Source organism: Silene latifolia, chromosome 2 (genome assembly GCF_048544455.1).
Source record: "Silene latifolia isolate original U9 population chromosome 2, ASM4854445v1, whole genome shotgun sequence".
In the NCBI taxonomy this organism is placed as follows: Eukaryota; Viridiplantae; Streptophyta; class Magnoliopsida; order Caryophyllales; family Caryophyllaceae; genus Silene; species Silene latifolia.
Window position 1 is genome coordinate 193,366,584 of NC_133527.1, and position 26,062 is coordinate 193,392,645.

The 26,062-nt window shown below is 41.7% G+C and overlaps 5 protein-coding genes across 5 annotated transcripts; 1 reads left to right on the top strand and 4 right to left on the bottom strand.

The window, feature by feature from the left end:
- Nucleotides 1-3,539: 3,539 nt before the first annotated feature.
- On the bottom strand, nt 3,540-4,629 carry LOC141632221 (uncharacterized). The gene is made up of 2 exons (XM_074444786.1): nt 4,449-4,629; nt 3,540-4,389 (listed from the first exon to the last, which is right to left on the bottom strand). The coding sequence occupies exons 1-2, from the start codon at nt 4,539-4,541 to the stop codon at nt 3,694-3,696; spliced, it is 789 nt and encodes a 262-aa protein (XP_074300887.1). The 5' UTR covers nt 4,542-4,629; the 3' UTR covers nt 3,540-3,693.
- Nucleotides 4,630-4,653: 24 nt separating this feature from the next.
- LOC141641869 (uncharacterized) lies at nt 4,654-6,953 on the bottom strand. Its single transcript, XM_074450513.1, has 3 exons — nt 6,732-6,953; nt 5,134-5,289; nt 4,654-5,048 (listed from the first exon to the last, which is right to left on the bottom strand). The coding sequence occupies exons 2-3, from the start codon at nt 5,141-5,143 to the stop codon at nt 4,654-4,656; spliced, it is 405 nt and encodes a 134-aa protein (XP_074306614.1). The 5' UTR covers nt 5,144-5,289; nt 6,732-6,953.
- Nucleotides 6,954-12,974: 6,021 nt separating this feature from the next.
- Nucleotides 12,975-13,580, bottom strand: LOC141641870 (kunitz trypsin inhibitor 5-like). Its single transcript, XM_074450514.1, has one exon. It carries the CDS (start codon nt 13,578-13,580, stop codon nt 12,975-12,977), a length of 606 nt encoding a protein of 201 aa, XP_074306615.1.
- Nucleotides 13,581-15,285: 1,705 nt separating this feature from the next.
- On the bottom strand, nt 15,286-16,284 carry LOC141644112 (uncharacterized). Its single transcript, XM_074453558.1, has one exon. The coding sequence runs from the start codon at nt 16,100-16,102 to the stop codon at nt 15,509-15,511; it is 594 nt and encodes a 197-aa protein (XP_074309659.1). The 5' UTR covers nt 16,103-16,284; the 3' UTR covers nt 15,286-15,508.
- A 6,814-nt stretch (nt 16,285-23,098) lies between these two features.
- LOC141641871 (uncharacterized) lies at nt 23,099-24,134 on the top strand. The gene is made up of 2 exons (XM_074450515.1): nt 23,099-23,674; nt 23,790-24,134. The coding sequence occupies exons 1-2, from the start codon at nt 23,099-23,101 to the stop codon at nt 24,132-24,134; spliced, it is 921 nt and encodes a 306-aa protein (XP_074306616.1).
- The last annotated feature ends 1,928 nt before the right edge of the window (nt 24,135-26,062 follow it).

Genomic DNA, 26,062 nt, shown 5'->3' on the forward strand with positions numbered 1-26,062 from the left:
AGATCCGTGAAGTAAAATACCCAGAGTGGTTGTCTAATGTGGTAGTAGTCCCAAAGAAGAATGGCAAGTGGAGGGTCTGCGTCGATTTCACGGGCTTAAACAAAGCTTGCCCAAAGGATCCCTTCCCTCTACCACACATAGACGCCATGGTAGATGCTACTGCAGGCCACGAGATGCTGACATTCCTGGATGCCTGGAGCGGATATAACCAGATAAAGATGCATCCCAGTGACCAGGAAAAGACAGCATTCAGATCCGAGAGAGATATCTATTGTTATAATGTCATGCCTTTTGGACTGAAAAATGCAGGATCCACCTATCAGAGGCTGGTAAACATGATGTTTAAAGAACAAATAGGCAAAACTATGAAAGTGTATATAGACGATATGGTCGTCAAATCGAAGCAGGCTTCACAGCACCACCAGCACCTGGAAGAAACTTTCAATACCCTCAGGAAGTACCAAATGAAGCTGAATCCTACGAAGTGCACCTTCGGAGTATCCAGTGGAAAGTTCCTAGGGTACATGGTGACCCAGAGAGGAATAGAGGCCAGCACCGAGCAAATAAAAGCAATCCTGCAGCTGGAGTCACCGCAGAAACCAAAAGACGTCCAGCGCCTGACTGGAAGAGTGGCGGCCTTAAACCGATTCATATCCAGATCCTCGGACAGATGCAGGTTATTCTATGATATACTTAGGAAAAGCCAAAAATTTGAATGGACGGACGACCACGAAAAAGCATTTCAGGAGCTGAAACATTATCTCAGCACCCCGCCTCTCCTGTCGAAACCAGAGCCAGAAGAACCACTGTTCCTATATCATCGATCCGAAGCGGCGATCGGTGCGGTGCTAGTGCGAGAGCAGGAAGGATCACAGCATCCGGTATACTACATCAGTAAGTCTCTGCTTTCAGCAGAGACCAGGTACACATCACTAGAAAAACTTGTCCTTGCACTCGCTACTGCATCCTATAAACTGCGTCCTTACTTTGAATCTCATACAATTTCTGTGATAACTAATTATCCTCTTAAAACTATCATGAGAAAACCAGAATTGTCAGGACGAATGGCTAAATGGTCCGTGCACTTGAGCGGATACGATTTGAAGTTTGAACCCCGTATGACCATAAAGTCTCGTGCTCGCGCACTTTGTGTCCGACTTCACGCCAAAGACTCCGGCACCCAGGCCGAACAGGACATCCCCCGAACTGGAAGAAGACAAAGGAGAACAGTGTGGGAGTTACATGTGGACGGAGCCTCAAATGCCAAAGGAGCGGGAGTAGGGTGGTCCTCAAATCACCCCAAGGAGACCTCATAGTCCAGGCCGTACGATGTGAATTCAAAGCCACAAACAACGGCGTAATACGAGGCACTAATCCCGGGTGAAGGGCGGCTCGGATCCGAAAATCGACACCTTCAGGTTTGCGGTGATTCTAAGCTTATAGTTAACCATGTGAATGACTGCTATGAGGCCAGGGACCCCAGGATGATGGCATACTTAGATGTAGCAAAAGAGCTGAAAGTCAAATTTGTCACATTCAACATCAAGCAAATCCCCAGGGAGCAGAATGCAGAAGCAGACGCACTAGCCACCCTGGGGGCAACCTTCAAAACAGGAACTGTCTCCACGATACCAATTGTCCACGTCTTTGGAGCCAAAGAACACTAAAATCTCAGCAGGAAGCGAAAAAGTGTGCAGCACCAAAGCATGATGAAGAAAGTACCCAGACTGGAGGAAGCCCTACCCGGATCGGTTGCGAGAATGACATCCTACCAAAGCAGATAAAAAGGAGGTAAGGGGCTTTAAAATGAAAGCATCCAGATTCCTACTAATCGATAATGTTCTTTTCAGAAAATCCCACGCTGGACCCTACCTCAGATGCCTGGATCGGGAAGAGTCTCAGTCGTTTTGCATGCTATCCACGATGGAGAATGTGGAAACCATGCAGGGGGCGGAGCCTGTCCAACAAGGGACCGAGGCGGGGATACTACGGCCCACAATGCGCAAAGATGCCATGGAATTCGCAAAAAGATGCGACGCTTGCGGAGGCACGCTCATGTTAGTCACCACCCAGAGCCTCCGCACCAGGTTATCTCACCATGGCCTTTCATGAAATGGGGAATGGACATCGTGGGACCATTACCCAGAGCACCAGGAAACAAAGTCTACATGCTCGCCATGACGGACTACTTCTCCAAATGGATAGAAGCAGAATCATCCTCCCAGGTTACGTAAAACCCAGGTGATATCTTTCATTAAACGCAATATCATATGCAGGTTTGGCATTCCATCCGAGATTATATGTGATAATGGGTCCCAATTCATTGGAAATAAGATCAAGCTTTTTGTGCTAGGTGGAATATCTCGTTACTGTAAATCTACTCCCAGGAACCCCAATCCAACGGACAAGTGAATCCAAAGCAATAAGATTATCATTGAAAACCCGAAAAAGAAACTAGAGGAGATTGGGGGCAAATGGGCGGAAGAGCTACCTCTCGGTTCTCGGGCCGACGAACCACACCAAAGGTTGCAACAGGCAAACCCCTTTCACTGGTGTTCGGAGCGAAGGCGATCATCCCATCTCAAGTCGTGGTCCCAACCCACGAGATATGGATGCATCACGAAGATCGGAACCAGGTGGAAATGGCAAGCGGCACTGGACACGATAGATGAACTCAGAACCGGCGCCCGGATCGGGATGGCTTCCTACCGAACTGATCGTGGCTAAAAGCTACAACAAGAACGTAAAAGTAAGAACCCTGCAGGTGGGAGATCTGGTCCTAAGGAAAGTCTTCCAGAATACCAAGAACCAAAGAAGCGGGGAAATTTGCTTACAATCGGGAGGGGCCATACCAAGTAGAAAGCACGAGTTGGAAATGGAGCCTACCGACTCATGACTATGGAAGGGCAAATGGTTCCCGGATCCGGAATATCACCCACTTGAAAAAATATTTTATTTAAAGCCACCAAAGAAGGTCAAGAACCGGTACTCGGCCTACAGATACTGTTTGACCAGGTTCTAGACATTGCCTTACATGTTTTTTCGCTCGAAAGATATTTTTCTCGCTTCTAAAATATTTCTCGCTCGTAAAATATTTTCCCGCTTCTAAAATATTTTTCTATTTTTTATATTTTCCTGGGTCTAGATATCTCCTGAGTCCGAATGTTTTCTGGCTCTAAAAACGTTATTTTTGAATCCAACATTTCTGGTTCTAAAAACCTTGCTCATATCTTTTTTCTCTAACATTTTTTCTAACATGCTTTAAATTGCAAAACCAACATTTTTTCAAGTAAGCCAAGGAAATAAAATGCAAAACTAATCTGGCAGAGCTTGTATTTACTACAGAAGGCGTGTGTCCGTGGCTAAGCACGTACAACCGGGACAACCAGCCTCCCGCGATGCATTAGCACCCACGCAAGCCTGGCTCCTCTGGACGAGTGGGCATACTAGACCCCTTAGCCAGCAATCTATCAGCGATGGCCAAACAAACGACGTGCATGCACAAATCAAAGCACCAGAAACGGTACGACGCAAAAAGATAACTAAGTAGGAAATACTTAAGTCATAAAGCAAAGTATGTCTGGCACCAGAACCAGACCATAAGTACATAAAATGTTCAAAATAAAGATGTTATGCCCCGTAGGGCCAAAAACTAACTAAGCATAGCACAAGTTTTTTAGGTGCAGAGAAATACTAATCTACGACAATGTGCTCCACAGCGTCAGAAGCAGTTGTTTGAGCATCAGGAGCAGGGGAGTTCACCTCTTCCTCAGCGCCAGGATCATCAGCAGGAACAGTACCAGGCTCCACCAAGCCAGACAGTACGTCCAGATTCAGACCATCTGGAAAAGTAGCAGCAAGCCTCCCCTCTTCAGCTCCTAAATCCCAGGCCGAATGCTCCCCCTTCTGGAACATCTTTATACAGTCAATCTTTGTTTCCAAAGCAGCATAAGACAAGGCATCCACCAGAGTCCTTTTCAACTCCTGCACCTCAGAAACCCTCTCCTCCTGAATCTGGGCAGCACGGTTTTCTGCATCAGAAGCACGTTTCTCCACCTCTGAAGTGAGCCTTTCAGCATCAGCAGCCCTCTCCTTAGCATCAGCAGCCTCTTTCTTGGCATCAGCAGCCTCCTTCTCAAAGACGACTTTCCTCTCAAAGATCGCAATCTTCTTCTCAGCACTAGAAATCCGCCCCTCAGCAAGAGAAAGACTGTTCTGTAAATTCTGCTTCTGAGTGGCCTCCTCCAACAGCAAATCCTGGGACTTGTTTAGATCAGCCTGAGTTTTCAGCCTATCCTCGTTGGCCTCCTTCGCCAGCTTCCGAAGCTTCGCATTTTCTGCTACCAGGAGAGACACCTTCTCCCGCAAATACAGAGCCATCTGAAAAGACTGGTAGACCAGAACAAAGTGTCAAAAAAAAAAAAAAAAAAAAAAAAAAGATTGTTTACCTCGAAAGAATGCTCAGCAGCACGATCCACCAAGTCTGGCAAAGGAGCGCTATCCAACGCGGACCTAGGAGCTGGGAGAAGCATCTGGCTCATTAAGTCCAAGCTACTTGTAGACTTATTCCTACCAAAGTCATCCGGAAGTGAAAAAACAATAACCCCCGGAGCAGATTTAGAGCGTAAGTAGCCCCTGGAAGCGGGAGCGACTTTAGAAGCTAAGCAGCACTGAAGTAAGTAGCCCTGAAGCGGGAACAGCTTTAGAAGCGGAAGCAGCTCCAGAAGCAGGGGTGGTTGCAGGCGTTGGAGTCCCATCAGACGCAGGCTTAGTTGGACCCGAGCCAGGAACAGCTTTGGAGATCAAAGCATCTCCAGAAGCAGACAGTCCGTGCCCAGGCAATGGAGGCCTCACAGCCAGAGGTGTGGCTTCAATAGGGACCTGCTCCTTAGTCCGCTCCGCAGCAGCAGATCTCCTTTTGGGACGAGGTCCAGAACCAGGGGCAGGAGTAGACTTCCTCTTCTCAGCAGGCTTGGGGGCAGCCGTAACTTGTTCTTTCACTCTCTGAGCCAGGACATCTTGCAATGAAATCTTAGATTTTGCAGAACCTGGAAGCAGCAAAGATCGAGTTAGAACCAGATATACGAAAAATCCAGAAACAAAGCCAAGTCAAAAAAGGAAGAACAAACGCACTAGTCGACATTGAATCTTTCTCCTCAGCAGCTGTTTTCTTCACCACAGCAGCAGAATCCTGGACCAAGTTGGGGAATGTCCTATTTTCTGGAGGTGGACTGAACAACTTGGAAAGGGAAGCAGCTTTGTCAGGAGACAAGGGCAAGGGGCACAAACCTGCACAAAAAACCAAGTAAGGAAATATGAGCATCAAGGAAAATACACAAGAATAAAGGCATGCAAGTACCGTCTGTTTATCGCCAAACACTGACAATGTAGTCAGTCGGAGCAGGAAGAGTATCAACTTTCACAAAGATAAAGCGGGTGAACCATTTGCTATCATCCGGCTTCACGGGGAAGATGATGCAGTTCTTCTCCCCGTCTCGAACCCGAATGGTCACTTGACCCCGAGCAAGGGATCTGACCGAGAACAAGTGTGCAAGGTCCGAGAGGCCAATCTCATAACCAAAACGGTTATTCATAGCCTCAATCGCAAGCAAAGTTCGCCAAGTGTATGGGGCCACTTGACAAATAGCCAACTGATTCAAATTCAGATACTCTTGAACCAAAGGAGGGAAAGGAAATCGCAGACCTAGACGAAAGGCATATTCATACAAGCAAATCCACCCTACCCGCACTGAATCAGCCTTCTGACCAGGAGTCGGAATGTGGAACACCACATCATCAGAAAAACCAAAGGTTTTCTTGATATGATCAAAGTCCTCGGAGGTAAAGTCTGAGTCACAAGAATGTTTGCGAGAGGACGCCAGGAAAGGAAAGCGTCGGACGGCGTTGCCGGATCCGAGGCCGAGGTCGAAGAGGCCGATCTTTGTGACATGGTATGCAAAGAAGTAAAAAGAAAGTGAAGGTGAAGACAAAGTACCTGCGAGACAAAGCAACCGGCGGAGAAGATGGAAGATGATTGATGGTGATAGGAAGTAAGAGGTAACAATAAAGGGAGTTGGGGAATATAAAGAGAGGGAGGATACCGAGGGAGTGGCGTGAGAGGGAGAGTTTGAAGGCAAGTGGGGAAGTTAATGGACGGTTGGGAAGAGTTAAATGAGGGAAGTTATAGAAACCAAGGTAACTGCTAAAGCTTCATCAGTTCTCCGCATCGCAACAGAAATTCCCGCCTAAAAACATTTGAGACGGAAATTTGGGGGCAATTGTTAGGGATAAAAAATTGATTTTTATCATATGCAACGTGGCATCATTCTACTAGAAAAAAGGGGAGACAATCAAGGACGACATGGCTCGCAGTGATTGGTCGAGAGAAGGAGAGATGGATTGCTGAGGTGGCACACTTAAGACCATAGGATTAAAAGCAACAAACAAACACAAGTTGGGCCATCATAGGAAACACGTATGAAACAAGGAAGATATTGGGCTTGGACTTTGTCAACAACTGTTACCTATCTTTAAGGTAACAGTCCGAGATTCCAGGAGCAGACTGAGGGAGAAGCCCAACACCCTAGTCCAGGTCCTAAACGGCTATATAAGACGGAGAGGAACGTCAAACAGGGGGCATCCAATATTCACAACAAGCAATACGAGACTCTACAAAATTCAACAGTAGTTAGCTATAATCATCAATCAGTGCGAAAGTTGTATTTTCTTACTGGGGCATTTTACATCGATTATAGTGCATAAATTGGCGGGATTCCGACTCCCCCCGCGGTTGTTCCCACACCGGGTTTTCCGCGTCACCAAAAATTCTCCGTGTCCTTTTTCTTTACTTGTCTCTATTCCGTCGTTCCCATTATCGTATTTAAAACATAATTGGTATTAGATTAATCACTATCACTCACATAAAAAGATCCGTAGTCGGTAAATTTTTACCAAAACAGCCTCTCAACGGTCAGTGCAGAAAATCCTGGATAGTCGATATATGAAAAGCAGACGGCCGTTTATTAAAGCGGTCGGTTATTAGGGCTAAACAAATTTCAATTATCCTATCGATAGGCTGATGGACCTATAAAATCGATTATGGTTAAACTTTTGGTTGAGATGGCTCCGGATACCAGGTAGTATTTTGTTACTGGTTTTGATCGAGAATGAAACATAACATGAGATAAGTTCGACTTAAGAAATGACGACCTCGATAACAAGAAGTTAGAAGTATCATTTGCTACGGTATACTCCGTATAAATGTTATTTACTGTTTGCATGCTGAATGATAAATCTTGTCTCTCTTAATCGTCGAAGGTTTCATTCAAATGATGTGCAAGATCAGTATTATTCTTAAAAAACAAGTCAAATTCCTAATTAAGTCCTTTCATTAAAGGTGGTATCAAAAATCAGTAAATCTCCCTAAAAACGGATAATACCGTCTTAAATGAGAATGTGTGTCAAATACCAGTTTTCGATGAACTCGACTTATTATTAATAATAACATCCAAGCGAACAAATAACATTTGCACTCTAAAACCGTAAAACGTACAAGAGAATACAACTTCAGTACGTAACACAAATTACTAATACTTGTTTAAAACCGCCGTACATGTGAAATGGTGAATCAGTGATGAGGTGATCACCATTAATGAGAAGGATCGCCATTGTTAGAGCTTGAAGCTAAGATGTTTGTTGAAGTGTTTAGTGAGAGAAAGTAGTGAGATATTTTGTCACACAGAGAGGTAAATAAAATGAGTTGTTATTAATGAATAATTAGCTGTACAATAGTCAGACGGTTTATATACAAAGAGTCAACTATACACTTAGTCAACTATACAATGAGTCAATGCAGTAAACTATCTTAATCTTCATACCCCCCCCTTCAAGATGGAGCGTGTGAAAACACATGCCCATCTTGGAAGCTAAGTATAGATGTTGCTGTTGTCCAAGGGGTTTTGTTAAGATGTCAGCAAGCTGGGATCCTGTTGATACATGCCGTGTAGCAATGAGACCCTCTTGCACCTTCTCTCGTACATAGTGGCAATCAATGTTTAGGTGCTTCGTCCGTTCATGAAAAACAGGGTTTGCTGCAATATGTTGAGCAGCCCTGTTGTCACAGAACAGTTGAATAGGCAGAGGCACATTGATTCCAAAATCTTCAAGCAATCGTTGCAACCAAACTATTTCACTAGATGTATAGGACATGGCCCTATACTCAGATTCTGCTGAGGATTTGGAAACAGTTTTCTGCTTCTTTGTCTTCCAAGAGATTAAAGCATCCCCTAGAAAAACACATTGTCCAGTAACAGATTTGCAACTGAATGAGCAAGTTCCCCAATCAGCATCAGTGTAGCCCTTCAGAGTAAAGTGGCCATCAGCAGGATAAAATAGCATGGCATTCTGTGTGCCCTTCAAATAACGTACCACATGTAGAGCGGCTTGGAAGTGTGGCTGACGTGGGACACTCAAGAATTGACTAAGGTGTTGTACAGCAAATGAAAGGTCAGGTCTGGTGAGATTCAAGTATAGAAGTCTACCCACCAGCCTTCTATAGACTTCTGGATCAGGAAGTACAGTACCTTCGTCAGTAGACAAGTGTAAGCCTCTTGGCAATGGAAATGGAGCAGGCTTGCAGTCAGTCATGTCACAATCAGCAAGAATATCATTGACATATTTTCTCTGATTCAAATACATACCTCGTGCAGACCTGTGTACTTCAAGACCAAGAAAATATTTAATATGACCTAGATCCTTGATGGTGAAGGCCTTATCAAGGACCTGTTTCAAGGTGGAAATATAATCCTCATGTGTGCCTATGATGAGCAAGTCATCCACATAGACCAGGACAGCTGTGTAATGACCAGTAGAAGACTTGACAAAGAGTGAGTAGTCATTCTTAGACTGTGTAAAACCTTGAGATAATAGTAATTTGGTAAGCTCTAGGTTCCATTGCCTAGAAGCTTGCTTCAAACCATATAAGGACCTTTTAAGTTTGCAAACTTGACCTTTCTGAGCTAATGCATAACCATCTGAGGGTGTCATATAGACCTCTTCATCAAGAAACCCATGCAAAAAAGCATTGTTGATGTCAAGTTGATGAATGGGCCATCCCTTGGCAGCAGAGACAGCCAACAAAGTTCTCACAGTAGTAAACTTGGCCACAGGACTAAAAGTATGCTTGTAGTCTTTCCCTTCCACTTGGTTATATCCCTTAGCCACTAATCTTGCCTTATATCTATCAACTGAACCATCTGCTTTGTATTTTACTTTATATACCCACTTTGACCCAATTGGCTTGAAACCACTAGGTAAGGAAGTGAGTTCCCAAGTTCCATTTTCTTCTAGAGCTTGCAGTTCTTTCTCCATTGCCAATGTCCAGTGTGGATTATGTTTGGCTTGGTGAAATGTGGTGGGTTCAGGAATAGGAAATTTTTGAGCAGTGAGAGAAGTTGAATCAGTAGATGTAGGTGACTTTTTGTGTGGCAAAATGGGACAAATAAAATCCTGCAACCTGGCAGGTATCTGAGTTGGCCGGCTGGATACTCTGGGAACAAACTGAGTACCAGAAGTTATGTTCTGATGAACAGGTTCACTAACTTCTGTAGTTGTAGTGATAGGGGCTGTAGTATCCAAAGAAACTGCTGTACCACCAGTATCATCAGTTGGTGAAGCAGAATCCAGAGAAGAATGTTGCTGATTATGAAAATCAGTTGACTGTTGTGGAGAGAGCAAGTCAGAATCCTCACTATCTGATGCAAGAGGATGAAAGAAAGTACCCACTGCACTGGAATCAGGTGCTTGAGGTGTAGCAGAATGAGAAGGCAAAGACTTGTAGGGAAAAACATCTTCATGGAATATGACATCCCTACTTATGATAATTTTATGAGTGGCCAAATCATACAGCTTATAGGCCTTTTGAGCAAAAGGATACCCCAAAAAGATACACTTTCTTGCTTTGGGCTCAAACTTATCCCTTGAATGAGATGGAATAAGTGCAAAACATAGGCAACCAACAACCCTCAAATCATCATAGGTGCATTTCTTTTTAAACAAGACTTCAGAAGGTGCTTTCCAACCAAGAACGGGTGTTGGCAATTTATTGATGATATGAGTGGCTGCCAAAAGACATTCTCCCCAAAACTTCTTAGGCAAATGACTATACAGTAATAATGCCCTAGCAGTCTCTACTAAATGCCTGTGTTTCCTTTCAACTCGGCCATTTTGTTGAGGGACACCAGGAGCACTCTTTTGGTGCACAATTCCTCTTTCCATAAAAAAATTGTGACAAGTTCTCTGAAAGATCTCAGTCCCATTATCACTCCTAACAAGCTTCACAACACCATTATACTGAGTAAAGGCTTGAATAATGAAACCCTTAATGGTTTCAGGAACCTGCAACTTGTCTTTTAGTAAGAATGTCCAGGTTACCCTAGTGTGATCATCAACTATGGTCAAGAAATAGGATGCTCCAGTGAAGGTGGTCTGCCTATAGGGTCCCCACAAATCAACATGTAATAATTCAAAAGCATTTGGAGCTCTAGAATCACTTCTATGAAAAGGCAATTGATGAATCTTTGCAAGAACACAAGTTTCACATTGAATATTGCTTACACCATTACAATTAAGATCTTCAATGTGCTTCATCTTAGACAAAGAAGTATGCCCTAAACGAGCATGGAACAAATCTATCTTATTCTTACTATCATGCTTACAAGTACAACCAATATTACTTTGTAAGCTAGCATTACTATTATTACTGCTAAAAGTAGGTTGACTATGATGTGAAAAATCCAACAGTTGAGACTTCAACTTGTACAGTCCTTCTGTCCGCAGTCCAAAGCCAACAATTTGTTTATGGACTGGGTCCTGTATTTGGCATTTATCCACATCAAAGCTTATTAGCAATCCATTATCAGACAACAATTTTCCTACTGATAACAGATTATGCTTGAAATCAGGAATATAGAGCACATTGTACAGTGTAATCCCTGGTTTTATATGTATATTACCAGCTAAGGTCACAATCTTATTAGAACCATCAGGTAACCCAACCTTCACAGGTTTGTCTAATTCTCTTATATCAACAAAATGATGCAACAAAGAGCTCATGTGGTCTGTTGCCCCTGAATCTATAATCCAAACAGTCTCTTGCATAGAAGATGAAGAAGAAACTGCATTAGAGACAAGAATAGTACCTGCAAAGTTCACAGCAGAATACTCCATGCCATTATGATTATTGAAATCACCCCTCTGCTTCATTTGCACCATTTGTCTGTAAATTGCTGCTATCATCTTGGGATCAAAATCCATATCAGCAGAGGCATCTGTATTAGCAACATGATTCATAGATGACTCTGGAGTTAAAGGATTGTCTCCAGCCAGCTGCTCAGCATTATGAGCCTGCGAATTTGAGAATCTTGCAACATACTGCTCCTTTTGTTCAGGATGTAGAATGAAACAGGTGGACCTAGTATGCCCATTCTTCTGGCAATGATCACACCATCTCTTTTCCCTTTTTGCTTTCTTAGAATCTTTTGTGGAGTCTCTTGTCCAAACATTCCAAGGATTATTGACTGCCTCTTTCTCCTCAGCAGGTTTGTTCCAATGTCCTGGTGATCTGTTCCAATTTCCTGGTGAGAATCTCTTATTTGCAGCCATTGCACTTGACTCTCCTTGTGTCTGAACAAGTTTGGACAGCCTCTTTTGACTCTCAATCTGCTGCACAAAGGAATAGGCCTTGGTAATATTAGGCAAAGGATCCATGGACAAGATGTTAGTCTTCAAAGTGTCATAAGCCTCATCAAGTCCCATGAGGAAAGTCAACACCTTTTCTCGAGTAATAATCTCAAGAATACGCTTCAAGAACCTGCAAGAACACTTGTCTATGGCTCCACAGGTACATTCGGGAAAGGCCTCCAAGTCTTCAATATCGTCCCAATTACGCTTCAACTTATTGTAATACTCGACAACAGGTTGTTCATCTTGCGAAATATTCTTCAATTCTTTCTTCAATTGGAAGAGTAAAGGCGCATTCGATTGACCGTACATGTCATTAATTTCAGACCAAAGCAATTGCGCAGACTTTGAAGACAAGAAAATCTCCTTTACCTTAGGAACCATCGAATTAAGTATCCAACATCGCACCATATTATCTGTCCTCCACCATTGCTGGTATTTAGGATCAGTTTGTGCCGGCGCCGGAGTTGTGCCGTCGATGAAACCTCTTTTGTTCTTCGTACCGAGCGCCATGAGTATGCCTCGACTCCAATTGAGAAAACCTTTGCCATCGAACAACGTCGTGGTCAAGATCATACCAGGAGCATCACTATTTGAGAGAAAAATCGGATTATCATAAGGATTGATATAACTCGAGCCGGATTCTGTATTCGGAGAAGGAGTCATGTTGTATCGATCAAGATCGTCGAAGTAAAACAAGAAAATACTCGAATTTGGGCGTAATCGAAGAAATTTTTGAAATCGCGATCAAACAAAACGAAGATTGAAGATCGTAGATGAGAGATCGTTCAATCAAAAGAAGAATTTGAGAATTTGAAGAATTAAAAGAATATATTGGAAGAAAAAATTACGAAACCCTAATTTTTAGGTATTTTGATTTATGAAGAAGAAAAATGCGGAATAACGAAGCGATTTCAACACGAGTATAGAGACAGGTTAAACCTGCTCTGATACCATGTGAAATGGTGAATCAGTGATGAGGTGATCACCATTAATGAGAAGGATCGCCATTGTTAGAGCTTGAAGCTAAGATGTTTGTTGAAGTGTTTAGTGAGAGAAAGTAGTGAGATATTTTGTCACACAGAGAGGTAAATAAAATGAGTTGTTATTAATGAATAATTAGCTGTACAATAGTCAGACGGTTTATATACAAAGAGTCAACTATACACTTAGTCAACTATACAATGAGTCAATGCAGTAAACTATCTTAATCTTCATAGTACACACTTTAAGGTTTAAGCTTGGACGAACTGAACCAAGAGCGGTTCAGACCTAACACCAATAAAACTATTACCACCCTCAGTAACAACACCCAAATTCAAACAAATAGTAGGTGCACCCATAAACTCAGGACACCAAACAAACTTATAAACATTAGGCTCACTCCCAGCTTTCTTGATCTTAAACCAATCCATCTCTTGAAAAATGAGTCCAATTTCGCCACCAGTAGTCACATAAGATGTCGATCCAGTCGCTAATCGCCACCCTTTTGGTTCAGGACATTTTTTGCCATTAAAATCGAATACAACATTAATGTCAACGTCCAAAAACATGTTCTTTTTGTCATCGTTTCTAAAGAAGCGGAATTGTAGTGGGGTACCACGTGAATCTTTTGACGGGTCAAGAGCCACATGGAAAGGGCATGGTGAGTTTGATGACTTTGATAATAGGGTAATGCCACCACCTTGGGTACGGTTCATTGGAATGGTGTAGTATGATGTTTTGGCTAGGACCGGTTTTCCGTTGATGTCGAGTACGTTTTCGTAGGCAGTGGTGGCGTGAGGCCAGAAGAGTAGGAGGACTAAGGTGGTTTCAGCAGCTAACAGAAGAAATTTCTTCATTTCTACTCTTTTTTTTATGGGTTTATTATTCTTTGATTGAATTTTGACTTTTGACTTGGGAGAAACGTTAATCTACGTTACTTAAATAATGAAAAAATTGAAATTATATATTTATAATATTATTATAAGAAAATGTTTTCCTATTAGCTCATTTTGTTTTCGATTAAATTTTTATTCAAAACTTCAAATTTTGGTTTTGTCACGGTATATAAAGATATGGAAAATGAGATGGCGACACCGGGTGTTACTCAAATTGAGCGACACCCAGGATATTATTGTAATTTACCTATGCATTTTAGTTTCCCTCCATCTAAATTCAAATTTTAAACTAATTAATGCTAAAGGGTGGTTTAGTAACTTAACATTAATTAACTAATTTAACAATAATGATAATAAATAAATAAATAAAAAAAATTTGAAAGATTCTGTATGATATTGGTGGAACAATCTTATAAACCAAAGTAAAACCAGATCGACGGGTGTTGCAAATTTGTAATTTGTTCTTCCATATAGACCATACGAATGCCAAGGACAACCCTGTTTACTTGAATTGTCGATATTTGTCATTTTTTTTCCCACTAAATGTTAATTTGTTCTTCCTTTTGTGAATTAAAACATACTTGTAACAAATTCAATGAACAATTTATATTTCATCTTTCGTTTGTGCAATTGAACATACTTTAACAATTATAAATCTAGTGGAAAATTTCCATAAGGTATTTGTCGTTTTACGTTTGGGGATAAAATTCTTTGTTTTTTGTTAATCGGTAAACGTATAATTTGATGATGAAGATAAAGATGTGTTTGTTATGATATGTATGTTGTATAATACTCCGTATAAGATATAGTGTAGTTTTCACTAGTATGAAGTATTTTTTATATTTTATTTTGTTAATATAATGATTGTGAATTACGGTTATATCCCTACGATATTGGCACAAAAATGAAAATTACAATTTAATTTTTAATTTTTTTCTATTATTTTATTATGGTGTTACCGAAACTCGGTAACACCCGGTGTCGCCCTAGCACTTCCCGAAAGATATTAGTGAATGGGTGAGTGGTAGAAACGTAGATTTGTTTATTACAAAGTCATGCATTTTGCTTGTGATTATTGTATATCCCTGGATCAATTAATAATGGGAATATGGGACATGTGCACGTACGACTTGCTGAAGATAACCTTGGATTAAATTATAGAGTACGATGTATTTTCTATTTTTTGTTCTGCTAGATGCAGCTTCGAGATGCGAGTTTGAGTTTTTCATACCGATATTATTGTCAATTGTCATCCTCGTTTATTACTTCTTGAAATCTGAACATGTCTTACATATTTACATACGACTATGAGTAATTGAGTTAGTGCTAATATACGCAATACTCAATTCTCTTTAAATCTTGGAGAGAGGCAAGAAATCATAGCAAAAATGGAGAACTGCGCTAATACAAAATTTGACATCGTCAAACCTCTGTTTTTAGCGATTTATTCCGTGTTTGTCTTATCGGTTAAGTCCTTCCATCTCGTATTTTTGTGCTTGAATGCTTGATTTACCTCTCGTTTATCATCTCTCCGCCCATTCATTTTATTATTTTCAATTCAAACGGATATAAATGGCAAATAAATGAATTTTGAGACCGAGTACAATTGCGAAAAAATAAAATCAGCTAATTTTGATTCCTAAAGTATACCAAAAGTCAACGAAAATTAATCAAAAACATGAAATATCATACAAACTTAACAAAATCAAGCTTGAACAATTTACAAATTTCAAAGACAAAAACACTAAAATCAAACAATCAATACACAATCATCTATCTAAATTCTAATTTCCAATTTGACAAGCATACAACAATTTTTCTCCATTCCAGTTTATTTTCCAAGTATTACATTACTAGTTCGCCCCCGACCCGAGCCGAGATCGATCAGATCAATGTTTCTTAAATAAACCCTGAGCCAACTTAATATAATCCCCCGAACCACCACCACTTCCGCCACCGCTACCACCGTGATCACCTTTCTTCAACAACCCCTGCGCCAACTTAATATAATCCCCCGAACCACCACCACCACTTCCGCCACCGCCACCGTTACCACCATGATCACCTTTCTTCAACAACCCCTGCGCCAACTTTATATAATCACTCGCCCCACCACTACCACCACCATTACCTTGATCATGCTTCCCACCACCAACACCGTGATTACCTCCGTGTTCGGCTGCGGGTGAGGTGGTAGAGGCGGCGGAGGAAGACGAAGAAGAGTGGTAATGATGAAGGTAGGTTTCAGCTTTATCGACGTACTTTCCGAAACTCTTATCCTCGAGTTTTCCGTAGTGTTTCGCGGCGCCGATGAAGTCGGCGGCTGCTCCGGCGACTCTAGCTTTGTCGATTTTGTCGTTTTCGTGTTCAAGAGCGTATTTGGCGGCGTCGGCGAGGATTTTGGCGCTAGACATAAGATCGGAACTTGATGTTGGTTTGGATGAATTAGGTTTTGTTCGATTGTTTTGATAATGGTGATCCATTGATTTAGGGTTTTTGATTGAGAATTTGGGGATTTAGGGATTTGATTGTATGAATGTATGTGATTGGGGAAGTTTTGTTGCTTTTATTGGGATGGAAGACCGTGGAATTATTACGTGGCCACCGAACTAACACGGGTTCAAGACGTTCTACGAACGAACCAAGTGTTGACCGGTGACTTTTACAAGTGGTTTTTTTGGTGCATAAGAGGGGCCAAGCCCCAGATACAAAACAAACTTAAACACGAACTATTCGGGGGATAGCTACTCCGAGTACATCTTCACGGATAATATTGCGCAAGCCATCAGGAGGGGCATCGAAGTAAGTCACGGAAATACTCGAGTTAACCCCGGCGTTTGCAAGCCAATCTGCTGCTCTGTTAGCTTCGCGAAACACGTGATCGATCTTAACGGTCCATCCTTCTAGCTTAGTGAGTTCGATGCATCTTTGGACTAGTGGTCGAAGACTGTTGCTGAGGAGCTGCTCTTCTTGGACAAAACTCACGCATTGTGAGTTGTCCATATGGACCAACAACTTACGTACCCGTAACGATCTAGCAAGTTCCAACCCGATAACCAAAGCTTTCATCTCCGCCCTCATGGAATTACAGATGCCACAAGAAACATGAAAGGCCTTAACAAAGTTACCCGCCTCATCTCTTAGGATGCCTCCACTTCCAGCCGGTCCCGGGTTTCCTTTGGATGCACCATCGGTATTAAGTAATAGCCAATCGTGTGGAGGCGGAGACCATCGGATAAAGCGCTCTTCATGAGCCGTACCTGGAATGGGTATGAATAAGGAAAACGGGTCGAGAGCTTTCCTTGTGCACTCGAACTGTCCTCGCAAAAAACTAATCGGATCAGTCGGGTTTTCATTTGCACGGCCAAATGAGACATTATTACGCCAACGCCAAATCCACCAACAAGTCAAGGCGAATTTCATGGACCAGTCGTGAGTAGCAAGGGGTATACTATTGCTAGCATTCTTTGAGACCCATTCTGAAAAGGACAGTGTATAAAAAGTGGAGGAAACAGCACACTCACCGAGCTGCTCCCAAATCTCGGTCGAAAAGGGGCATTTGCGAAGTAGATGATCAATTGTTTCATCCGCTTCTAAGCATCGTGGGCATATAGGGTCGTCATGAATACCGCGTCTTACTCGATTACAATTAGTCATAAGCCGGCCGTGAGCTGCTAGCCAAATAAACATTCGAGTTCGTTGTTGGACCGGTAATTTCCAGATGACGTGCCATGCCATGGTATCCGTTTCTGGTGGAGTATCCGCTGTTTTGATGAGAGCTAGAGCGGATTTTATAGAAAATTTACCACTTGACGAGGCATTCCAGTAGAGAGAGTCTTCTAGATATGGTTCCGGGGAGAGAGAATAAGCGGCTATTTTTAAAAGGTCCTCACGTGATAGGAAGTTGGAGAAGACGTCCCATTTCCATCCCGAAGATTCGTCCCACATGTCGGATACTGTGGCTCCCAAAATATCATCCGGTATTGGCAGAATGGTCCTATCCGATAAACTTCCTGAATCCACCCAAGAATGATCCCAAAAGAGAGTTTTGCGCCCGTTTCCAACCGCAACAGTGCTGCCCCGATTAATTATTTTAGCTTGTGATGTTATACCGGCCCACACATTAGACATGTTGGGTTTTGGCTGAAACATATCGACATCGCACCGACCATTGCAATATTTATTACGGAGAACTCGTGCCCATAAGGTTTGTGGTTCGGTGAGAACTCTCCATCCTAGCTTTGTTAGGAAAGCTGCATTAGATTGTCGTGACGATCGTATGCCTAATCCCCCCATTGATTTGGGCTTTTGGACTGTATCCCATGAAATAAGGTGGATTTTCCTTTGCTCCTTAGTGCCTCCCCATAGGAAACGTCTAGTCTTCTTGTCTAAATTGTCGCAAATTGAACGTGGAATTTTAGCTGTCTGCATACTATAATTCGCCATAGTAGATAAAGTGGATTGAATTAGAGTATTCCGACCTGCAAGTGATAGATGTTTTGTCTGCCATCCCGCTAGCCTTCTGTTAAACTTTTCTTCGAGGTGAGCGAAGGTCTCTTTTGTCACGCGACCATTAATAGTTGGCATCCCCAAATATGTACCCAAATAATTTGTGACCTCAAAACCCAATATATTCCTGATTTCTTCAATGGCTGCACTATCCGTATTCTTGGAGAAAAAAATTTTCGATTTCGCCACACTAACCTTTTCCCCTGAGGCGCGACAAAAATTGTCGAGAACGTAATTGATGACGTGAGCTTGATCAGCTCTTGCTTCCGCAAATAATACCATATCGTCTGCGAAAAAAAGATTTGAGATGCTAGGACTGTGCTTACATATGGGTATGGGAATCCAGTCCTTATTACGAACCCGATTGTCGATCGCTTGCTGCAATTTTTCAAGACACATCACAAATAGGTAAGAGGATAACGGGTCGCCTTGTCTAACCCCACGGGAGGGTTTGAAAGTTTCGGTTGGTTCTCCGTTCCATAGAATCTTCATTGTTGTGGCAGTCACGCACTCCATGACCGTGTCGATCATAAGTAAAGGGAATCCCATATCAGTTAGGGTGCGTCTAATGAAGCTCCATTTGAGACGATCATAAGCCTTTTCTAAGTCTATTTTAATTGCCATATAGCCCGTCTTTCCTGTCTTTTTTCTCATGGTGTGAATTGCTTCTTGAAAGACTACGATATTATCCGTTATTTGTCTCCCTGGGACAAAGCCACTTTGGTTTTCCGAAATGAGCCATGGGAGGACTTTTCGAATACGGTTGGCTATGGTCTTGCTTATAATTTTATACGCCACATTGCAAAGACTGATCGGTCGGAATTGGGATATGTGCTCTGGTGCAGAAACTTTAGGGATCAATACAATATGTGTATCGTTGAGAGCAGCGGGCATTCCCTTGCCTTCTAGTGCTTTCATCGCCATTTCATATACATCTCGTCTGACGATGTCCCACTGTTTTTGATAGGAGAGGGCCTGAAATCCGTCGGGTCCGGGTGCTTTAAGCGACCCCATATGCATAATCACGTTATCAATCTCGGTTCTGGAGTAGTACTTATTTAACCATGTCCAATGTTCATGGCTAAATTCTTGAAAAAGGTCGTATGGGATGTCTGCATCGAAGTCGTCTGGAGTATCGTCCGTGTAAAGATTTTTATAATATTCCACCACTATTTTCTTGACATCATCACTGTTGTCAATCCATACTCCTTCATCGTTCTTTAGTGTGTTAATGCGATTTTTCCACCGACGAATTAACGTACTTACATGGAAATAAGAAGTATTGCGATCACCGTCCCGAATAAATTCCACCCGTGATTTTTGGTACCAAAGAAGTTCCTCCCTTTCAAGAATGTCGTCTAGTTCTTTGTGTAGCTTTGCTTCAAGCTTAATCAAGTGGCTCTGCCTTTGGGTCGAAAGGATGCGTTGACATCCTTCTATGCGTGCTATCAGCTGCCTCTTTTGTCGGAAAATATTACCAAACGCATCTTCATTCCACCTCTGCAATTTATTAGAGAGTTCTGATAAATTTGTAACTAAATTCTCGCATGTCGTCCAATTTGATTCAATGAAGGAAGAGAAATTCTCGTGTGTCATCCAAGCCGCTTGAAATCGAAACGGTCTTTGGATCGAATTGAGTGGAGCGAAACCATTCGGGGATATTAGTAGTGGGCAGTGGTCACTTTGGAATGCAGGGAGATGTCTGACACTTGCATCCCCAAACATTGTACCCCATTCGCTGTTACATAATGCTCTGTCAAGACGAGCACTCTGTCTTGTTGCTTCCGAATTCCCTCGTGACCAAGTATGGGCAGGGCCTGAGAACTCGAGCTCGATAAGTTGACAACTTTCGATCCAGTTATTAAAGAGCTCACATCTACGTGCCATGTTGTTATTGCCTCCGTGCCGCTCAGTTAAAGACCGAGTCTCATTGTAATCACCCGCTAACATCCATGGGTGATCATTGTTCCGCGCAAAACGTTCCAGTTCTGACCAAAGTTCCACTCGATTTGAGGGATTTGGGCTGGCATTAACAGCCGAGAAAAACCAGGGCAATTCACCATTGCGCGAGACTTCAATAGTAATATATTGTGGGTGTTCTTTGACAGGCAAAACAGAAACAAACTCGGGTCTCCAATACAACCAAATACCACCACTGAACCCGTTGGCATCTACTCGTGTATGACCATTATACCCAAGAATTTTTTGTATTTTGAGGGCATGTTCACCATTCATGTGAGTTTCGACAAGTGCGATAATAGCGGGTTTATACGTTCTAACCACTTCTTTGAGAGCATTAATTTTATTCTTATTTCCTGTCCCTTGTATATTCCAAACCATACAGGTTATGGGGGACAAATTGGGAGTTAAAGCTGGTATTCTATCCGACATATGATACGGTGCGTATAAGAGGTGAGTTAGATAAGCTCGACTTACAAGCGAGAGAATTTGATTAGTGTTCCATGGAATCGACATCTCCAGTTGAAGAGTCGATTGGTCCTGCTGGATTGCTTTGAATGTGAGGTCCATTATCGGGCACTCCGGTACTGTCACCGCCATAAAGGGTGCGAGAGTCTTCTTCCAAACCGACTTCTTCAATATCGATCTGTGTGGGTGGTATCACTTCGAATTGAGGAAGTTGAGGGAGGTAACGGGGTTGTGGTAATTTGAGGTCGAGGTATGGAATGTGGGGGTCCATTAGTGTTGGAAACAGAGGATGATGAGAGCGTAATGCTTTTGCTTACATGAACAGGGGGGTCAGTTTCGAGTGATTTTTTGTTTGACTGTGGAGGCTTGTATGTGTTGGATATATCTTTTAAAATAGGGAAGGAATTAATGGAATTAGTATTATTGGAAGGTGGATTATTTTTGATTTTAGGTGAATATTTGGTAGATCGAGAAGGGGTGCGGGATTGGGAAAGAATTTTATTAGCTTGTTTATTAAAGGAATGGATTCTTTGATTGATTTTGGAATTATTTTCTGAGGAATTCTTGGAGGAAAATTGAATATTTTCCGTCTCTAAATTAGGAAGTTGCCCAATATTGGGAATATTTTCCTGATTGCTCAATATCTCAAATCTTGACCCGGGATTTGCGTTGTTTTTATCAAAATTGAAAATAGATTTGGCGGGAATAGGTTGGCCGGAGGTGGGGTTCTGCTTCCCTTGTCCGCTGACTGATTTTTTCCTTTGAGGTTTGGTGACCATCATCCACTTGCCAAAATCGTCTTGTTCTTCCGGTCGTAGACCTGCTTCAAGTGAATTCGCATTCCCCTGTACTACTTCGTCCTCCCCCTGTTTCTGTCCTTCTGAGTTATGCTCAGAATCCGCATTCATGGCGCCTGTCTTTGGACACTTTTCTGAATCATGCCCTAACCTCCCACAGTTGAAACATATCATTTTTAGGCCTTCATATTGAATGCAATAGATTTTACCATTCAACCGGAATTTGGATAACAGGGGCTTAGAGATATCGACTTCCACGCTCATTCGCGTAAACTGTCCTCGTTCTGCTAACGCTGTATTTTTGTCAATTCTAATAACCTTCCCAATTTTCGAACCAACTTTTTTGAGAAAGGATTCATTAAAATATTCCACTGGTAGGTTGGGGATACGAACCCACGCCGTTAAAAACTTGATTTGTCTTCAGACGGGACAAAATTTGGAACCCATTTCCTAATTGTAAGATAGTGATCGTCAATCATCCACGGTCCTTGGGTGACGACGAACTCGTAGTCTTCTTTTGATGTGAAGCGAGCAATATAGTATGAACCAGTCAGGTCCGTTAATGTTAGTTTACCTCGTATTGCCCACTTCGCTTGAAGTTTGCGAATAAGAGATAGATAGCCTATGTTTTTGTCAAACATTTTAATGATAAGAGATCTTCTCCATGGTCTGCGTAGGGATGATTTTTCCTCTTTAGTCAATGTGATGCGAGGGCAAATAACATCATCCTCATCAAGTAACTCCTCTTCATCATCCTCAGAATCTATATCTATATCGTCTAGAGATAGATCATCAAGCAGGAAGGATTCTGATCCACGGCCACGAACTGTATCAGAATAGGAAAGGATTGTTCTGTTCTCCTGTATGTTCGCATTGGGCACGGGAGTAAACAAAACGGTATGAGTATTCTCTTGGGAGGGATTGGATGGAGGATTATGAATAAACTCAGTTAAATGCATGGTCTTGCGCTTTGAGTTTTTCGTATTTGATGGAGGAGGGTCATCCGGTGGGAGGCCATTTCCGGTGTTCTCCATAATTTTGCTAGTAAGGCTTTAAAAATCTGTATCCGTTATGTATAGAGTTGATAAAGTTGATCCGAATTTCGAACATTCGAATGGATAAAAATGATTTGAAACTTAAGAGGTGATTTGAAATTTTCTGGCCGGAATATGACTGAATTTAGAATGTACTTAAGCCAACTTTAACCAACCCGGTTTGAGATGGCCTAACCCAAAAAACTATGACTTGTAATTATTCTGATCCAAGATTATCCAACTCGGCCCAAATAAAATGTGTGGCCGATTCGAAATGACTGGTTCCTACTGACCCGATTAAGCCATTCTCACCTCTAGTTAGGACTTAGGAGTGATAGGAGCGAGATATGGGTATGACTTATGAGTATTCTTAGTGAGCAGTATGTGGAGCTTACATGTATCCTCGCTCGCCCAAATGATATCTCTATACTTGAATTAAATACTTCAGTGTTATATGATTCTGGGTCGGGTTTAAGTATACTAGTGTTATCACAAATGAGAATTTGTAATGATTTATATTGTCATGGAAATGGGTTTTCGTTTGGGTTTGGGTAGGGTTTAGGTAAACCAAATATAGCTGAACTGTGGAAAAAAAAAAGTGACTACAATTAGCGTTGATATATTAATTTTTATTTAGCGGATATTCATTCTCTTTAAATTTAATTAAATGCGTATGAATATAACGATTTTACACATTTCATTCTACCCCTTTATGACTTACCAACAAAAAGTAGGGGGTGCTTCGAATTGGGAACGCGAAAAATGGTTGTGGAATAGGTTTTGGAGAGTCCCGGTTTGGCCCCGAGTGAAGCTCTTCTTTTGGCAGCTGTGCAGCGAAGCCTTGGCAACGAAAGCGAACATTGCGGCGCGAGTTCGAGGTGAGTGTGATTTTTGTTCTCTTTGTAATTCTAATATTGAGTCGAGTCGTCATTTATTTTGTGACTATGTCTTTGCTAAACGGGTTTGGGAGGGTCTTGGTCTTGCTGAGGAAAAAGATGGAGATGGGGGGAGCATTCGTGACTGGGTGGAGGCGAAGTGGAGGGGTTTGTTGGTGCGTGAACAGGTGGTTTTTATGGTGGGATGCTGGGTCTTATGGGAACATCGTAACAAGGTCATTTTTTACTCGAAGACGATTGATTATAGGGAAGTGGTAAGGCGTGCTAGGGATGTGGTCGAAGAGATGGATGGTGGCGAGAACATAAGGGTGAAAGGAAGGGAGGAGGGACAGGGGAGTGGAGGTCGGCCTGAACGTGCGGGTTGGGATGCACCGAGAGGAGGGTGTGTGAAGGTGAATGTCGATGCCGGTATCAAGGAGGGGCCATGGCGTGAGCCTGGGAGTGGTGTGTCAAGATGAGCAGGGAAGAGTGTTGTGGGGCATTACGTCGAACTTGGCACAGGATTAGGATCCCCTCTTAGCAGAAGCAGCTGCTGTTCTGGAAGGGGTCAAGGAAGCGGCGAGCAGAGGTCACGAGAAGGTCATCATAGAGAGCGATTGTCTCACAGTTATTGAAGCGTTGAAAAAAGGATCTACAGGAACAAGCGTCTTTTCATTAGTTTTAGATGACATTTTATTTTTACGTTCTGAGTTTACTTCTATTTCATGGTCTTATACTAGTCGCACGAACAATAGTGTAGCGCATGCATTAGCTCACATTTCTCTTAGAGTAGTTGGTCGTTTTGTGTGGTCGGATGGTTTGCCTCCGATTGCGAACAGTTCTGTTGCGTTTGATTTAATCTCAATGCAGTAAGCCTTCGGGCTTTCTTTTTCAAAAAAAAAAAAAACAAAAAGTAGTACCTTGGTCTTAGGGTAAGGCTCACATTAATTCTTTGAAATTCATCTCATAAAACAAATTACTCTCTTTATTTCTGTTCCGGGTGTAATTCCAGAGCAGATATTTGTTACCACTCGTAGCTCGTAGAATGATGTCCTTGCTTGAATCCTCCTTGCGGTCTCCTGAAACGATGAACAAACTGAGGGCTCGGCTTTGGCCGAGCGTACTCACTCCGACGCTCAAGTCAGTTAACTTAGAGAGGTAAGTTGTTGTTACTTGGCTAAGAGTATAGTGTAGAGAGATAAGGAAGATATTACCAGATGAATAGTGGTTATTAGGTTAATTTTTGGATCCTTTTCTCAATGGAGGTTGAGGAGTATTTATAGGCTTTCACCTTTTGTCACGTAGTGGCCAAGTGGCCAAGTGGTAGCAGGTGGAAAGACCGTTCTACCCTCGGCCGATGGACCTATGGCAGGCTGGCCGAGGGGTCTTGGATATGAGTACGCGGATATGTGCCCCCGGTGGTGGTTGTCATCCGAGACCAGTGTGACAGCCGATGAGATGCATCGGCTAGGCTGTCTAAGTCGTTGACTTTGCTGTGGATACCTTTGACCATGCTCAATATGTTGACTTGGTCAGCGGTGCAGAATATGCCCCATCAATCTCAATGAAATGTTTACATATATTTTATACACAAGATAATGACACAGAGAAAGAAAAAATTATTATTGTTATTATTATTATTATTATTATTATTATTATTATTATTATTATTAAAAAGTAAATTATTATTAAAAGATAGAGTGGAGAGTAAATTAAACATAATCAAAATAAAAACGTAAATTATTAACTGAAATATTCAAAAATAAAAATAAAAGTGCAACATATTGAGGGATTATCTTTTCTGTCTGTTAATTTTTGTGACTTATTTACATTTCATTCCTCTCTTTATTTTTTGTCCTTAGTTCTTATTCACGTGGGATTGTGTATCTTATTATGAAATTGGCTTGAGTAAAAGATAAATAAAAAATGAGATGTAACAAGAAACAACTAACACAAGCGGTTCATTATGTTGCTATTATGACAACATAATTGTTTATGTGTTCGTTTGTCGTGTTATTGGAGTTGTAATGTCAACATAATGACATGAGCATGAATGCATATAAACCCTATAAAATGTATAGGAAATTATGGCTTTCATTTTTTACCAATTAACATGCCAAACGTAATCAAGCAGAGTTATAGAGAGATTGAAAATGGCTCATCCTTCTGAAAAAAGAAATAAAAAGCATGAAGGAGTGTAAGGTATAGCCCGAAGGTGTGATCTGGAGAACTCAAGCTGAATTAATTATGCATTGATCATAAAGTAAATGAATCGATTAATTACATCTTGTGTTCTCAGGTCACCCCTTTGGGACATATCTTGTCGTCCCGATAGACAATTGTCGTTTACTATTCTATGGTATGTCCTATTTCTCATTATGTTTTTCTTCGATTCTCCAACTCACTATGCTTCCAACATTACATATGGTATTTCCTTCTATTTATAAAATTATTATAAATAAACATTTAAATTAGAAGTTTTGGTATTTGGAGTATTCCACTAACTCAATCAATTATTTATATTTGATTAGACTATTCTTCATAAAGTAAAAATTTAATAGTTTTCACAACAAGTTTCATCAAGTTTTTTTTTTCTTGTGCAAGTTTCATCATATATAGCTAGTGTCGCTATTCCTTGTAAGGTGTAACTCCTTCCAATTTGTCGAGTAGGCATTACTTATCCATTAATTGCATTTTTCAAATAGAGAAATGAATGAATGTGGACTTCCACATCACTTTTTATTATCTCTTAGTTTGGACATTCGGACTACGGAGAACATAATTCACACACTCCTGACTTT

Coding starts and splice junctions, on each gene's coding strand:
- LOC141632221 (XM_074444786.1), bottom strand. CDS start 4,541: ATGAGCCAGATGCTTCTCCCAGCTCCTAGGTCCGCGTTGGATAGCGCT. Junction 4,390..4,448: donor CTGCTGAGCATTCTTTCGAG/GTAAACAATCTT, acceptor CTGGTCTACCAG/TCTTTTCAGATGGCTCTGTA.
- LOC141641870 (XM_074450514.1), bottom strand. CDS start 13,580: ATGAAGAAATTTCTTCTGTTAGCTGCTGAAACCACCTTAGTCCTCCTA.
- LOC141644112 (XM_074453558.1), bottom strand. CDS start 16,102: ATGGATCACCATTATCAAAACAATCGAACAAAACCTAATTCATCCAAA.
- LOC141641871 (XM_074450515.1), top strand. CDS start 23,099: ATGACTTACCAACAAAAAGTAGGGGGTGCTTCGAATTGGGAACGCGAA. Junction 23,675..23,789: donor CGAGAGGAGGGTGTGTGAAG/GTGAATGTCGAT, acceptor GCACAGGATTAG/GATCCCCTCTTAGCAGAAGC.